Source organism: Heteronotia binoei, chromosome 9 (assembly GCF_032191835.1).
Source record: "Heteronotia binoei isolate CCM8104 ecotype False Entrance Well chromosome 9, APGP_CSIRO_Hbin_v1, whole genome shotgun sequence".
Taxonomy (NCBI): Eukaryota; Metazoa; Chordata; class Lepidosauria; order Squamata; family Gekkonidae; genus Heteronotia; species Heteronotia binoei.
This window is the reverse complement of record NC_083231.1, coordinates 9,454,164-9,470,234: the sequence shown is the minus strand read 5'-3', so window position 1 is coordinate 9,470,234 and position 16,071 is coordinate 9,454,164. Positions and strand designations below refer to the sequence as shown.

The 16,071-nt window shown below is 45.7% G+C and overlaps 1 protein-coding gene across 2 annotated transcripts in view; it reads right to left on the bottom strand.

The window, feature by feature from the left end:
- CCDC149 (coiled-coil domain containing 149) overlaps positions 1-16,071 on the bottom strand; it is a 113,600-nt gene that overhangs the window by 63,577 nt on the left and 33,952 nt on the right. For both annotated transcript variants that reach the window (XM_060246220.1, XM_060246221.1), the window contains exon 4: positions 8,852-8,959. In XM_060246220.1, the coding sequence (XP_060102203.1) occupies positions 8,852-8,959 (108 nt within the window). The remainder of the gene's footprint in view (positions 1-8,851; positions 8,960-16,071) is intronic.

Sequence of the window (16,071 nt, the reverse complement as noted above, 5' to 3'; positions counted from 1 at the left end):
ATCCAGTCCAACACTCTGAGTCACATAAGAACATAAGGGAAGCCATGTTGGATCAGGCCCATGGTCCATCCAGTCCAACACTCTGCTTCACATAAGAACATAAGAGAAGCCATGTTGGATCAAGCCAATGGGCCATCCAGTCCAACACTCTGTGTCACATAAGAGAAGCCATGCTGGATCAGGCCAATGGCCAATTCAGTCCAACACTCTGTGTCACATAAGAACATAAGAGAAGCCATGTTGGATCAGGCCAATGGCCCATTCAGTCCAACACTCTGTGTCACATAAGAACATAAGAGAAGCCATGTTGGATCAGGCCAATGGCCCATTCAGTCCAACACTCTGTGTCACATAAGAACATAAGAGAAGTCATGTTGGATCAGGCCAATGGCCCATTCAGTCCAACACTCTGTGTCACATAAGAACATAACAGAAGCCATGTTGGATCAAGCCAATGGCCCATCCAGTCCAACACTCCGTGTCACATAAGAGAAGCCATGCTGGATCAGGCCAATGGCCCATTCAGTCCAACACTCTGTGTCACATAAGAACATAAGAGAAGCCATGTTGGATCAGGCCAATGGCCCATTCAGTCCAACACTCTGTGTCACATAAGAACATAAGAGAAGCCATGTTGGATCAAGCCAATGGCCCATCCAGTCCAACACTCCGTGTCACATAAGAGAAGCCATGCTGGATCAGGCCAATGGCCCATTCAGTCCAACACTCTGTGTCACATAAGAACATAAGAGAAGCCATGTTGGATCAGGCCAATGGCCCATTCAGTCCAACACTCTGTGTCACATAAGAACATAAGAGAAGTCATGTTGGATCAGGCCAATGGCCCATTCAGTCCAACACTCTGTGTCACATAAGAACATAACAGAAGCCATGTTGGATCAAGCCAATGGCCCATCCAGTCCAACACTCCGTGTCACATAAGAGAAGCCATGCTGGATCAGGCCCATGGCCCATCCAGTCCAACACTCTGAGTCACATAAGAACATAAGGGAAGCCATGTTGGATCAGGCCCATGGTCCATCCAGTCCAACACTCTGCTTCACATAAGAACATAAGAGAAGCCATGTTGGATCAAGCCAATGGCCTATCCAGTCCAACACTCCGTGTCACATAAGAGAAGCCATACTGGATCAGGCCAATGGCCCATTCAGTCCAACACTCTGTGTCACATAAGAACATAAGAGAAGCCATGTTGGATCAGGCCAATGGCCCATTCAGTCCAACACTCTGTGTCACATAAGAACATAACAGAAGCCATGTTGGATCAAGCCAATGGCCCATCCAGTCCAACACTCCGTGTCACATAAGAGAAGCCATGCTGGATCAGGCTAATGGCCCATTCAGTCCAACACTCTGTGTCAAATAAGAACATAAGAGAAGTCATGTTGGATCAGGCCCATGGCCCATCCAGTCCAACACCCTGAGTCACATAAGAACATAAGGGAAGCCATGTTGGATCAGGCTCATGGTCCATCCAGTCCAACACTGTGCTTCACAAAAGAACATAAGAGAAGCCATGTTGGATCAAGCCAATGGCCCATCCAGTCCAACACTCCGTGTCACATAAGAGAAGCCATGCTGGATCAGGCCAATGGCCCATTCAGTCCAACACTCTGTGTCACATAAGAACATAAGAGAAGCCATGTTGGATCAGGCCAATGGCCCATTCAGTCCAACACTCTGTGTCACATAAGAACATTAGAGAAGCCATGTTGGATCAAGCCAATGGCCCATCCAGTCCAACACTCCGTGTCACATAAGAGAAGCCATGCTGGAACAGGCCAATGGCCCATTCAGTCCAACACTCTGTGTCACATAAGAACATAAGAGAAGCCATGTTGGATCAGGCCAATGGCCCATTCAGTCCAACACTCTGTGTCACATAAGAACATAAGAGAAGCCATGTTGGATCAGGCCAATGGCCCATTCAGTCCAACACTCTGTGTCACATAAGAACATAAGAGAAGCCATGTTGGATCAGGCCAATGGCCCATTCAGTCCAACACTCTGTGTCACATAAGAACATAAGAGAAGTCATGTTGGATCAGGCCAATGGCCCATTCAGTCCAACACTCTGTGTCACATAAGAACATAACAGAAGCCATGTTGGATCAAGCCAATGGCCCATCCAGTCCAACACTCCGTGTCACATAAGAGAAGCCATGCTGGATCAGGCCAATGGCCCATTCAGTCCAACACTCTGTGTCACATAAGAACATAAGAGAAGCCATGTTGGATCAGGCCAATGGCCCATTCAGTCCAACACTCTGTGTCACATAAGAACATAAGAGAAGCCATGTTGGATCAAGCCAATGGCCCATCCAGTCCAACACTCCGTGTCACATAAGAGAAGCCATGCTGGATCAGGCCAATGGCCCATTCAGTCCAACACTCTGTGTCACATAAGAACATAAGAGAAGCCATGTTGGATCAGGCCAATGGCCCATTCAGTCCAACACTCTGTGTCACATAAGAACATAAGAGAAGTCATGTTGGATCAGGCCAATGGCCCATTCAGTCCAACACTCTGTGTCACATAAGAACATAACAGAAGCCATGTTGGATCAAGCCAATGGCCCATCCAGTCCAACACTCCGTGTCACATAAGAGAAGCCATGCTGGATCAGGCCCATGGCCCATCCAGTCCAACACTCTGAGTCACATAAGAACATAAGGGAAGCCATGTTGGATCAGGCCCATGGTCCATCCAGTCCAACACTCTGCTTCACATAAGAACATAAGAGAAGCCATGTTGGATCAAGCCAATGGCCTATCCAGTCCAACACTCCGTGTCACATAAGAGAAGCCATACTGGATCAGGCCAATGGCCCATTCAGTCCAACACTCTGTGTCACATAAGAACATAAGAGAAGCCATGTTGGATCAGGCCAATGGCCCATTCAGTCCAACACTCTGTGTCACATAAGAACATAACAGAAGCCATGTTGGATCAAGCCAATGGCCCATCCAGTCCAACACTCCGTGTCACATAAGAGAAGCCATGCTGGATCAGGCTAATGGCCCATTCAGTCCAACACTCTGTGTCAAATAAGAACATAAGAGAAGTCATGTTGGATCAGGCCCATGGCCCATCCAGTCCAACACCCTGAGTCACATAAGAACATAAGGGAAGCCATGTTGGATCAGGCTCATGGTCCATCCAGTCCAACACTGTGCTTCACAAAAGAACATAAGAGAAGCCATGTTGGATCAAGCCAATGGCCCATCCAGTCCAACACTCCGTGTCACATAAGAGAAGCCATGCTGGATCAGGCCAATGGCCCATTCAGTCCAACACTCTGTGTCACATAAGAACATAAGAGAAGCCATGTTGGATCAGGCCAATGGCCCATTCAGTCCAACACTCTGTGTCACATAAGAACATTAGAGAAGCCATGTTGGATCAAGCCAATGGCCCATCCAGTCCAACACTCCGTGTCACATAAGAGAAGCCATGCTGGAACAGGCCAATGGCCCATTCAGTCCAACACTCTGTGTCACATAAGAACATAAGAGAAGCCATGTTGGATCAGGCCAATGGCCCATTCAGTCCAACACTCTGTGTCACATAAGAACATAAGAGAAGCCATGTTGGATCAGGCCAATGGCCCATTCAGTCCAACACTCTGTGTCACATAAGAACATAACAGAAGCCATGTTGGATCAAGCCAATGGCCCATCCAGTCCAACACTCCGTGTCACATAAGAGAAGCCATGCTGGATCAGGCCCATGGCCCATCCAGTCCAACACTCTGAGTCACATAAGAACATAAGGGAAGCCATGTTGGATCAGGCCCACGGTCCATCCAGTCCAACACTCTGCTTCACATAAGAACATAAGAGAAGCCATGTTGGATCAAGCCAATGGCCCATCCAGTCCAACACTCCGTGTCACATAAGAGAAGCCATGCTGGATCAGGCCAATGGCCCATTCAGTCCAACACTCTGTGTCACATAAGAACATAAGAGAAGCCATGTTGGATCAGGCCAATGGCCCATTCAGTCCAACACTCTGTGTCACATAAGAACATAAGAGAAGTCATGTTGGATCAGGCCAATGGCCCATTCAGTCCAACACTCTGTGTCACATAAGAACATAACAGAAGCCATGTTGGATCAAGCCAATGGCCCATCCAGTCCAACACTCCGTGTCACATAAGAGAAGCCATGCTGGATCAGGCCAATGGCCCATTCAGTCCAACACTCTGTGTCACATAAGAACATAAGAGAAGTCATGTTGGATCGGGCCCATGGCCCATCCAGTCCAACACTCTGAGTCACATAAGAACATAAGGGAAGCCATGTTGGATCAGGCCCATGGTCCATCCAGTCCAACACTCTGCTTCACATAAGAACATAAGAGAAGCCATGTTGGATCAAGCCAATGGCCCATCCAGTCCAACACTCTGTGTCACATAAGAGAAGCCATGCTGGATCAGGCCAATGGCCAATTCAGTCCAACACTCTGTGTCACATAAGAACATAAGAGAAGCCATGTTGGATCAGGCCAATGGCCCATTCAGTCCAACACTCTGTGTCACATAAGAACATAAGAGAAGTCATGTTGGATCAGGCCAATGGCCCATTCAGTCCAACACTCTGTGTCACATAAGAATATAACAGAAGCCATGTTGGATCAAGCCAATGGCCCATCCAGTCCAACACTCCGTGTCACATAAGAGAAGCCATGCTGGATCAGGCCAATGGCCCATTCACTCCAACACTCTGTGTCACATAAGAACATAAGAGAAGCCATGTTGGGTCAGGCCAATGGCCCATTCAGTCCAACACTCTGTGTCACATAAGAACATAAGAGAAGCCATGCTGGATCAGGCCAATGGCCCATTCAGTCCAACACTCTGTGTCACATAAGAACATAAGAGAAGTCCAACACTCTGTGTCACATAAGAACATAAGAGAAGTCATGTTGGATCAGGCCAATGGCCCATCCAGTCCAACACTCTGCGTCACATAAGAACATAACGGAAGCCATGTTGGATCAGGCCCATGGCCCATCCAGTCCAACACTCTGTGTTACACAGTGGCCAAAAAAACCCAAGTGCCATCAGGAGGTCCGGCAGTGGGGCCAGGACACTAGAAGCCCTCCCACTGTGCCCCCCCCCCCCAGGAAGCAAGAATACAGAGCATCACTGCCCCAGACAGAGAGTTCCAACTAGGGGTGTGCATGGGAAAAAAATTAGTTAAAAATCGGTTTGGGGTTGGTTAAAGAACAAAAAATCGTTATTCCCTTTGAAAGCCAAATCTCATATTAGGTAAAGGAAAAGAAAAACTGAAAAAATCGGTATTCCCAATTTTTTCCAGCTCCATTACACTCTATGGACCATTTTAGTCAATGCCAAAATCCCTCAGAGTACATTCCATGGACTGGGAGGGAGGGGGTTTGAGCGAGAAGCACCAAATTTGTTCGGTACCTGCTGGAGCCTCTCTCTAAAAGAACCACCAAATTTTAAAAAGATTGGACCAGGGGGTCCAATCCTATGGGCACCCAAAGAGGGTGCCCCTATCCCAACTGAAATCAATGGCTGCAAAAACGCCATTGATTTCAATTGTGGGGGGGGAAATGACTAGAGTCAAATAAGAGAATCTCTCGCCTAAAAAACAGTGTTTTTTCAGTCAGCAGCAGAACCAGTGCATGTGCCCAGCAGAGGCAATGCTGCTATGGCATTGCCAAAAAAAACCCCCAACAAGACAAAGATCAAATTTGGTAGGAGGGATTTCCTGGAAACCATTGGTGCCAATCTCCAGATGGCAGAGATCAGCTCCCCTGGAGAAAACAGCTGCTTAAATTAGGCTCCCCAGCCTCCAGGTGAGGTCTGGAGATCTCTTGCTTTTAAGATCTTATCAGGCCTCCTTACAAGGGAAGTGCAAAAGCTCTATGCCAACAATGTTACTCAAAGAATTTCCTGTCTCAGACCCTAATTATTTTTAAAAGCCCACTAACAGCCCTAACTGAGTTGTAAAAACTCAGAATCTCCCACTGAACAACTCTCAGACCAACCGGCTTGCCCCTGGAAGTCAAAACTATGCCCCCCCCCAACAAAGCAATTAAACTTTTTTAAAAAATCCTTAGGCAAGGGCAGCCCTCCCCCCCAACCCAAAGTAGCGCCCCCCCTTCACAGCCCTCCCTTTAACCCACGAGGAAAATATTTTTAAGCATTGCTGGGCAAACCAGGAGATGTCTTCCACAGGAGTCAGGGAGCGGGATACTCCTCCAGAAATGTTCGAGGGATTCAGCAGCAGGGTAGTGCTCTCTGCCCCCGGACAGAAGATTTTCAAAATGTGAAAAACCCCCTGTGACTGGCATGCACTTCTTTGGCCCTAACTGGCCAGATTGTCCATGTCTCCCTCCCCACCCCCCTTCCTGCTGGCTGCTAGGCCTTACAAAGGAAAGCAATTTAACTATACTGTGTAATTAAAGGAAATACAAAGGCATGATAAATTACATACCAGCCTTGCTTTTAGCTATTGGTTTATTTCAGAAGTCCATTCCTTTGCAAATCCATTCCTATGTGTGAAATTATAAATATTAACCATTCTAGAGCATTTGCCGGTTACTTACCGGGTTCGTTACAAAGTGCTGGTTATTACCTTCAAAGCCCTATATGGCCGAGGACCTGCCTACCTGAGGGACCGTCTTTCCCCATACGAGCCCCAGAGAGCACTGAGGTCAGCAGGGAAGAACCAGCTGGCTATTCCCGGACCAAAGGAGGCAAAACTACAAAATACTCGCACACGGGCCTTCTCCATCGCAGCTCCACACCTATGGAACCAGCTCCCGGAAGAAGTGCGAGCCCTGCGGTGCCTTGACCAGTTCCGCAGGGCCTGCAAGACCACTCTTTTCAGAATGGCCTTTGCCGGCTGAGCGACTGATGCTAGGTGAATTCTACCACCATTATTTTTGTGAACAGAATTAGCACCTGAAATGTTTTTGTTTTAAATTGGAATGTTTTAAGATTAATGTGATTTTAAACCCTTGTATAATTATATGGACGTGTTGTTAGCCGCCCTGAGCCTGCTTCGGCGGGGAGGGCGGGATATAAATAAAATTTATTATTATTATTATTGTTATTAATTCTTATTTGCAGTAAAATAATAAACTTGCTGCAACAAATCCCTCCCCGCATTGCCCTGATTGAGTTCACACTGATAAAACAGTTGTTACCTTGATGCCTGAGAGCTTGACCTCTTAATGGATTCTAATTGTAGAGACAAAAGAAGATGAAAGATTCCCCTGAAGTATTCAAGGAAGAGGAGTATTCTTCTCCCCTTCCCCCTGCCATTCTCCTGATTCCCAGGGGGGAAAAGCCAATTATTTTTTTTACTTTTTCTCTGGTATGTTTTATTTGGCCACCAGGTCAGATCAGGGAATCTGACTTGGCTTTATGAAAGCCTAAAATTACCAAAAAGGACATTTTCAGTTTTTTTCACTTTTTATCTTTACCGAATGCACACCCCTAGTTCCAACATTAAGCTGTGGCTAATAGCCACTGCTATACCTCTGCTCCATATGCTTATCCAATCCCCTCTTGAAGCTGTCTTTGCTTGTAGCCACTGCCACCACCTGTGGCAATGAATTCCACGTGCTAATCACCCTTTGGGTGAAGAAGTACTTCCTTTTATCTTGGTCACACACGGAAGTCATTAACTGAAATACTTTGTGCAATCATAAGGGTCACCATGCCAGGTTACAAAAACCAGGGAGACAACTATCAACAAAAAGGATATTTAAAATAAAACCAGTTGTCTTGCAATAACGAACACGGAAACTAGTCCTCAGCCCCTCCAGTTCCTGAACCATGGAGAGATTTCCTCCCTGTCTCCAGTTCCTTTCACAAACGTCACAACAGACAGACCACATTCAGCTTTCCTGACCACTGCCCACCTTAGAATTATTTTAGGATTTACATTAAAGCAAGACTTCGTATTGCTTATGTTCAGGGCTTTTTTTGTAGCAGGAACTCCTTTGCATATTAGGCCACACCCTCCAATGAAGCCAATCCTCCAAGATCTTACAGTAGGCCCTGAACTAAAAGCCCTGTAATCTTTTGGAGGATTGGCTATATAACAGGGGTGTGTCCTAATATGCAAAGCAGTTCCTGCTACAAAAAAAAGCCCTGCTTATGTTTGTGATAAATAAAGAAATGAAATGAAGGTGAAATTTGCCAGAAATTTCTCTGGCACTCCACTTGTAAATTATATTTAAATCTGTTTTTCCTCTTTAATCCTTTAAAACACATGGGGGGAATTGAAAAGAAAAGTACAATATTTGATTTCTCCAGTTGCAAAATGGCAACCAACAACAATATCTCAAATCTGAGGGGAGAATTTTACACAGTATTAGAGAGCCCAAACAGCCCTAAACTGTTTTATCAAAACTGCATTAGTGAACATTGATTCTTAATGAGGTCACTAATAAACCTCTAGAAAGTTAATTCACTTTTCAAGATGTGTTCAGACTTCCTCACAGTAAATGCTCCCCTTCAACAGGAGCACAGTCTACCTTAACAAATTCAAAATCCAAGAATATGAATGCAGAATTATTATCATGATTGTACAGGCAGCGCTATCTTTATTACTGCATTTTCAAACCTCATAAATCAAATCCCAACATTCAAATGTCAGGAACAAGAAATGCATAGATGGAATTCATATTATCAGTTTTCCTCAACTATCTCTAGTCTAAATAAAGATGGCAATCTAGAAAACTGAGGGCAAATCTTTCCTTTGTTACAATTTGGCAAACCGGACAGAAGATTGGCCTATTCAAAAGTTATGCCTGGGTTTCTTTTGGAGATAATCAGTACAATACCTTATTGTCTCCTTGCACTTCTCCCAGCCTCTGCTGAAGTTCTTTGATTTCTTCTCCCAGATGCTTATTCCGATCCCGCGAATCACTTAGAAGTTGGGCAAGATTGGCCTAGGGGGAAAAAAGGCCAAGAGTGACTCTAAAAGTGAATTAGTAGATGGTTATCTGTGAAGCATCATTAAGCTTAATTCAGTACTGCATTTGCATTCCGTTTGACTGGTGGTGACAGTATACTCCTCATGCTTCGTGAAGCCAAAAAAAGCATCGCTCCTATAACTAAATAGCTACAAAAATAAAAACAAATCAACCATGTGCGATATAAACCTTGAAGGCTGTGCATAAACAAAGACAGATGGCAGCACAAATATTGTGTGGTACCATGGTGTGTGTGGGCAGGGGGGAATCTTGCCACACTTTAATTCAGGGGTATCGGATCTCATTTGTTATGCGGGCCGGATCCAACATAAATGTGACCTTGTTGGGCTGGGCCATGAGCGTCATAAAAGGTAATGCCAGGTAGCGGAAATACAAACTTTATGAAGGATACAAAGATTTTTAAAACTTTAAAACATTAGCACTCATTGGTCTTAAAGGTGCCTTCTTTGTATCTTTCCCGTGCGAACCCGGGAACTGGGCAAAGGAAACGCTGGCTGTTTCTTTCCTTCCCTGGGTACCAGGAGGGGGAGGAGCCTCAGCCAACAGAAGGAAGAGAGGCTTGGCTCAGTAGCTCAGCAGTATGACTGAGAGAGCCTGGCAAAGCAAGCTCTCCCCCCCCCCCCCCGCCGCCGCCATCCTTCCCAAGAGAGGAGCCTCAGCCAGTGGAGAAAATAGTTTTTGCTCTGTAGCTCCTGCATGATTGAGTAAACCTGGCAAAGCAAGCTGTGATGCAGAAGGAAGCAAGAGAGGGGGAGAAGGAAGCAGATGACAGCCAGTTGCTTAGGGGTCTGATAGGAGCCCTCCAGGGCCCTGATTCGGCCCCCAGGCCGCATGTTTGACACCCTTGCTTTAATTACTATAAATCTGTTAGGCCCTAATGAAGCTGGAAAGTTGAGGAAAATGATGTGGACTTTAGTACTTTAATGTGTAAGAATGCCCCATAAGTAGATGCAATCCACTGTGAAGCTGTCCCATGGAAAGCTCTCCCTGATGCAGCCAATCCTCCTGGAGCTTACAGTAGGCCCCGTACGAAGAGCCCTGTAAGCTCCTGGAGGATTGGCTACATCAGGGGTGTGTGGCCTAATATGCGAAGGAGTCCCTGCTTCAAAAAAAGCCCTGGACAGTCTGATTCAATATAAAGCAGCTTCAAGTGCATACCACTTGCCATAGAGTACCACACGAGAGCTCAGGGCTAGCGACCATTTTCTAATTCTCATGGTTCCTAGGAGCCATCCATCTTTACTCATAAAGAACTTCTGGCAGACCATGTTTTTAAAAAAAAAAAAAAAATCTAGAAACCAAAGAAGGGTAAGAAAGCCCCAAGCTTTATGCTCCCCTACAGAGAAGCTACTGATAAGGCCTTTCATAATTTATACAGTAGCAGATATAGGCACAGAACCTGTTGCTATGGTCACACACACTAAATAATGCACTTTCAACCCACTTTCAATGCACTTTCCAACAGGATTTTGCAGTGTATACAGTTAGAAAGTGCATTGAAAGCGGATTGAAAGTGCATTATTTAGTGTGTGTGTGTGATTTTTTCCATCTTGCTTGCTTTGGGGACTGATTATCTTTGTAGAAGTCTAGTGCCTGAAAACCAGCAGAAACACTGTTGACTTGCTTGGAGCGCTCAAAACCTTTCAGTCTCACAACTGACGATCTTTTTGGATCGCCTAGCAAGACTTAGAGTTGGAAGCGCTGCCCTCTGGTGGTTCTGCTCCTACCTGCCAGGTCAAATCCAGAAGACAATCCTCTGGACAGAGGCATTAATTCATGAATTGGATCCAACCAGGTTTTCTCCTCAGCCTCACCCACCCACGAGTCTTCCTTGCAGTACCCCTGTCTCGTATGGTTCCTTTCATGCGGGTTCCACGACCCCAGCATAGCCTTTTTAGTCTTCAAAACGGTCTTCAGTCAGGCTCAACAAGAGCCAGATCCTTTTCAGCTCCAGCACTGGCCTTGTGGAACATCTTCCAGGTGAGATCCTGGCCCTATGGGACTTCACGCAGCTCTGTAGGGACTGCAAAACGGAGCTGTTCCACCAGGCCTACGGTTGAAGCGGTGGTCACCATTTGGCCTGGCCTCCCCCTGTGCTCTCTCTTCCTTGCCTATCTGTATCATGCTCCTCCGTATCAACCTATTGTTGAACTCTGGGGCGTATTAATCTGTTCTAATGTTTTGGCAAGAGAGCCCTGTGGTAAACCGAAGTACTGCAGTTCAAGCTCTGCTCACAACCTGAGTTCAATCCCAGTGGAAGCTGGGTTCAGGTAGCCGGCTCGAGGTTGACTCATCCTTCCAGGGTCGGTCAAATGAGTCCCCAGCTTGCTGGGGGGGAAAGTGTAGAGGACTGGGGAAGGTAATGGCAAACCGCCCCGTGAAAGTCTACCGTGAAAACATGATGCAACGTCACCCCAGAGCCGGAAACGACTGGTGCTTGCACAGGGGACTACCTTTAACGTTTTGGCTGCCATCAATATTAGACATTTTTTCCTCAATGTTAATTTGCATTTATTGTTTTAAATGTTTTTATCGTTACTATTGTTACCCGCCCTGGGTCAGCTTGCAGGGGAGGGAAGGCTATAAATCAAATCAAAAAGGAGAGCAACCTTTATCTTTTGCCTTTAGAAAAACTCAAAAGGATCCAACCTTATGTTGCTGAGGAACTAGTACTCTATGCCAGGGGTGTCAAACTCATTTGTTAGGAGGGCCAGATCTGACATAAATGAGACCTTGTCAGGCTGGGCCATTTATGTCATAAAATGTAATGCCAGGTAGCAGAGATAGAAACTTTATCAAGGACACAGACAAACACAAAGATTTTTTAAAAGCTTCAAATAAAACTTGCTTAAAACATTAGCATTTGTTGGTTTTAAAGATGCTTTCTTTGTATTTCTCCCATGGGATGTAGGGAACTGGGTGAAGGACGCTCTTGTTCTTTCCTTCCTTCCCCGGGGGACCAGGAGGGGTAGGATCCTCAGCCAATAGAAGGAAGAGAGGCTTGCTCAGTAGCTCGGCTGTGTGATTGACAGAGCCTGGCAAAGCATGCTATTCCTCTCCCCTCCCTCCCCAAGGGAGGAGCCTCAGCCAATGGAGAAAATAGAGGCTTTGCTCTGTAGCTCCTGCGCAATTGACCAAGCCTGGCAAAGCAAACTGTGATGCAGGAGGAAGCAAGAGAGAGGGAGGAGGAAGCAGATGACAGCCAGTTGCTTGGGGGCCTGATAGGAGCCTTCTGGGGGCCTGATTTGGCCCCCCAGGCTGCATGTTTGACTCTCCTGTTCTAGGCCATAGCAATGGAGTTCCTCACAGCTCTATTTTGTCATGCACATTATTGATAAAATAACTCGCAAAAGAACAGGTGTCAACTGAAACACATCTTGCTTTCCCCAAGACTTTGGTGACTGTTTTTGTTTGATTTTTTTAAAAAGAAAAATTGCCCAGTGCTCATTCAAGACAGCTTGCGGCGCATCAGAAAAACACCAAATAGACTTAAGGTTTTAAACAGTGCTCAACAAGTCTTTATTGAAGCTTGGAAGAATAACTAGGACAATTTGGAGGTGAGACATGGGGGAATCTACAATACACAGAATTCCCTTAAGTGCACTTCCTTGGAGTTTGGCTATTGTGAGTCTAATTGCTCAACTATGCTCTTAAGTCTGTGCACCTTTCTTGGCACCATCTAAAAATTACAGAGCCCAAAACAGATATAGAAAGAGAAAACTCTGACTTCTATACTATTTGGTGCCCGATTCGGGATTAACGTTTTCTTCAAAAAGAAATGCCTGAAATTGTAACATCATTACAGTTACGGGAGAAATAAGATTGTTAATAATGATAAGCTTAGAGAATTATAGGAACTTGTATAAGTACTATTTTATGTAACGAGAAGTACAAGCAATGGTTGTACAATAATAAGATTGTTAATAATTTTACTTTCCCTATCTTTTATTTCATGACATATAACTATGTATTAATTGATTCCGATCACAACAATGTATATGAAAACACTGCTGAATTACCTTATTAAGCTTGATAGTTGTCTGAAAATATAATAAAAATTATGTTTAATTTTTTTTTTAATTGCAGAGCCATTCACTTTGTCAAGCACGCAAAATCCTACGTTCCTTTCTGACCATGAACAAAAAAGGTTGTCACCCCCCCCCCCCCCACACACACACACACAAGGAACAGGATTTACAAAGCCAAAGACAAAGCCTGAAGTCTTCCCCTGCTCCTGGAAACATCTGCACACGAAATAGTGGCAGATTCCTCCTGAGAAATATTCTGTGGCTTGACCTGAAGGGCCCTCAAGTTCCATCAAGGGAGGAGTCTTTAACTAAAGAAGAAGAAGAAGATTGATGATGATTGACTGATGATGATTGATATTGGATTTATAACCCACCCTATACCCTGAATCTCAGAGCGGCCACAATCTCCTTTTACCTCCCCCCCCCCTTCACAACAGACACCCTGTGAGGCATGTGGGGCTGAGAGAGCTCTGGCAGCAGCTGCTCTTTCAAGGACAACTCCTATGAGAACTATGGCTGACCGAAGTGGAGGAGTGGGGAATCAAACCCGGTTCTCCCAGATATGAGTCCGCGCGCTTAACCACGACACCAAACTGTTTTCTGTAAGGGAAAACTGGCTCTTGAAGGGAGGGGAAGCTCAGGCTAAAGTACAGCTGCCGCACGACAATTTGATTCATTCTCTCGTTAAGCGACCCACGGAGAATCTTAACCAGTGAGAACAGAAGACTGGTATCCCTGGTAACATTTCCTCTCTAAACCCATCTCTAACCCAAAGATTCGATTCCTTTAACACGGTTTCTGAACTCGAGCCACTAAAGTTATTTTGCTTTCCACTCCTGTGAGCGTGATGGATAGCAACCCGAAATTAATGCTCCCCTCAGTCCCTGGCACATATATCTCAGCTGGCACACACAAGATGTTGTCATCCTACACCCCAACCCAGGGGGCATTTTTGCATCTACCTTTAAATGCTTCTTGAATAACTGTCCTACTAAGAAGAAGATATTGGATTTATATCCCGCTCTATACTCTGAATCTCAGAGTTTGAGTGGTCACAATCTCCTTTACCTTCCCCCTCCCCCCCACAACAGACACCCTGTGACGTGGGTGAGGCTGAGAGAGCTCTCCCAAAAGCAGACCTTTCAAGGGCAGCTCTGCAAGAGCTATGGCTGACCCAAGGCCATTCAAGCAGCTGCAAGTGGAGGAGTGGGGAATGAAACCCGGTTCTCCCAGATAAAAGTCCGCGCACTACACCAAACTGGCTCTCAACCTTACTCTCTAAAACCTTACTCCCATCATACTTTTTAAATGACTTTCTTCTATGTGGCCACAGTGGCATGAGGAAGATTTCCATCTGTCTGCTTTATAGGTTTTGGTTATTTCCCCATTTCTTGTGGGGGAAAAATATTAGAAAGTTTGTCAAATCTTTGAGTTCAGCAAAATTCTCTCAGGGGGTTTGAACAATGGAGCCCAGAACAAGTATTGGGGACAAGGGGGGGGTGTAAGAAAGAAAGCGCACAATAAAATTTAGAGGTTCTGGAGCTCTGCTCCTGTGAGCTCCTGCCCAAAAAGAGGCCTGCCCCCACCTCACCAGAGTCCTGTAAAGTGGGTTCAGGTGGCAGAAAAGGAGGGCCAACAGAGGGGGAATGAGAGAGATGACAGTGTGGAAAATATTTATACAGAAGCGTCTGAATTATGATCAAAGCTGATGGAAGTTGAAATTATTTTTCCGGCAGATCTCAAGTTAAACAAGTGGAATAAAAGAGAACAGGTAGAAAAATCTGATGAAACATCAAGTATATTTGAGAAGTGTGATTGATAGCAATTTTATTGCAATTTCTACTTCAACGGTTTTGTATGATTGTGGCACCCAACTTAATACAGTAAAACCAGCTTTGCTTAGTAAGAGACCCGCGCGCTCGACGGCAAGCACCCAAATTGATGATCTCTGCCAGCACCACATTTTTGTTGTCAAAACAAACTTCCCTGCATTAATTTTCAAGCGATGAAAGCTGCTTGTCACAGTCCTGCCACACAAATAATATGCTTCTTCAAGCTCCAGCCAGAGAGATCTTCACAACAAAATTCATTATCAAAAGCGATGCGTGCCGCAGACGAAAATAAGCTCCGTGGCAATCGTCAGATGCCGGATGAAAACGCAACTCGGCTTCCAAAGGGGTATTAAGCCTTCATTTGACAAGGTTCCCCAACAAAAGAGCCTTAACAACCACTCGGAAGGAAGGAAAGACGGGGCTTGCAGAGCTAAAGGTCTGTTAAAATTGGCTGTTCGGAACCCCTCGGAGGACATTTAAAGATCACAGCTCAAAGCGGAGCGAAGGCAAGAAGATTACACGAGGTATTTGGGTGGGAGTCCCCAACACAGCACCTGCGGGTACCATGACACATGACAGGACTTGCTGACCTTATCGGAAGAAAAAGAAGACGATGACTGCAGATTTATACCCCGCCCTTCTCAGCCGCTCTGAGACTCTTAGGAGTGGAGGGTGGGATATAAATCCAATATCTTCTTCTTCTCTGAATCAGAGACTCAGAGTGGCTTACAATCTCCTATATCTTCTCCCCCCACAACAGACACCCTGTGAGGTGGGTAGGGCTGAGAGAGCTCTCCCAGCAGCTGCCCTTTCAAGGACAACGCCTGCAAGAGGTATGGCTGACCCAAGACCACGCCAGCAGGTGCAAGTGGAGGAGTGGGGAATCAAACCTGGTTCTCCCAGATAAGAGTCCACACACTTAACCACTACACCAAACTGGGCAGGGCTACTTCAAGGCTGCCCTCTTTAGAATGAAAGGGGGTTCCACAAAAATAGCAGCCTCGGCCACTGGAGGAAGAGAGGGACTGCTAAGCAGCCATCTGCTTCCCTTAGTCAGTGTGTGGTCCCATTCCTCCTTTAGGCTTTCCTTCCTTTAATCCCTCCCCTTGCTCTCCCTTGACCTTTCCTTCATTTCTTTTTATTCCTCTTCTGTGATTCATTTGCAAAACAAGGAGGGAGATATTCATGGCTTTTTTTTGTAGCAGGA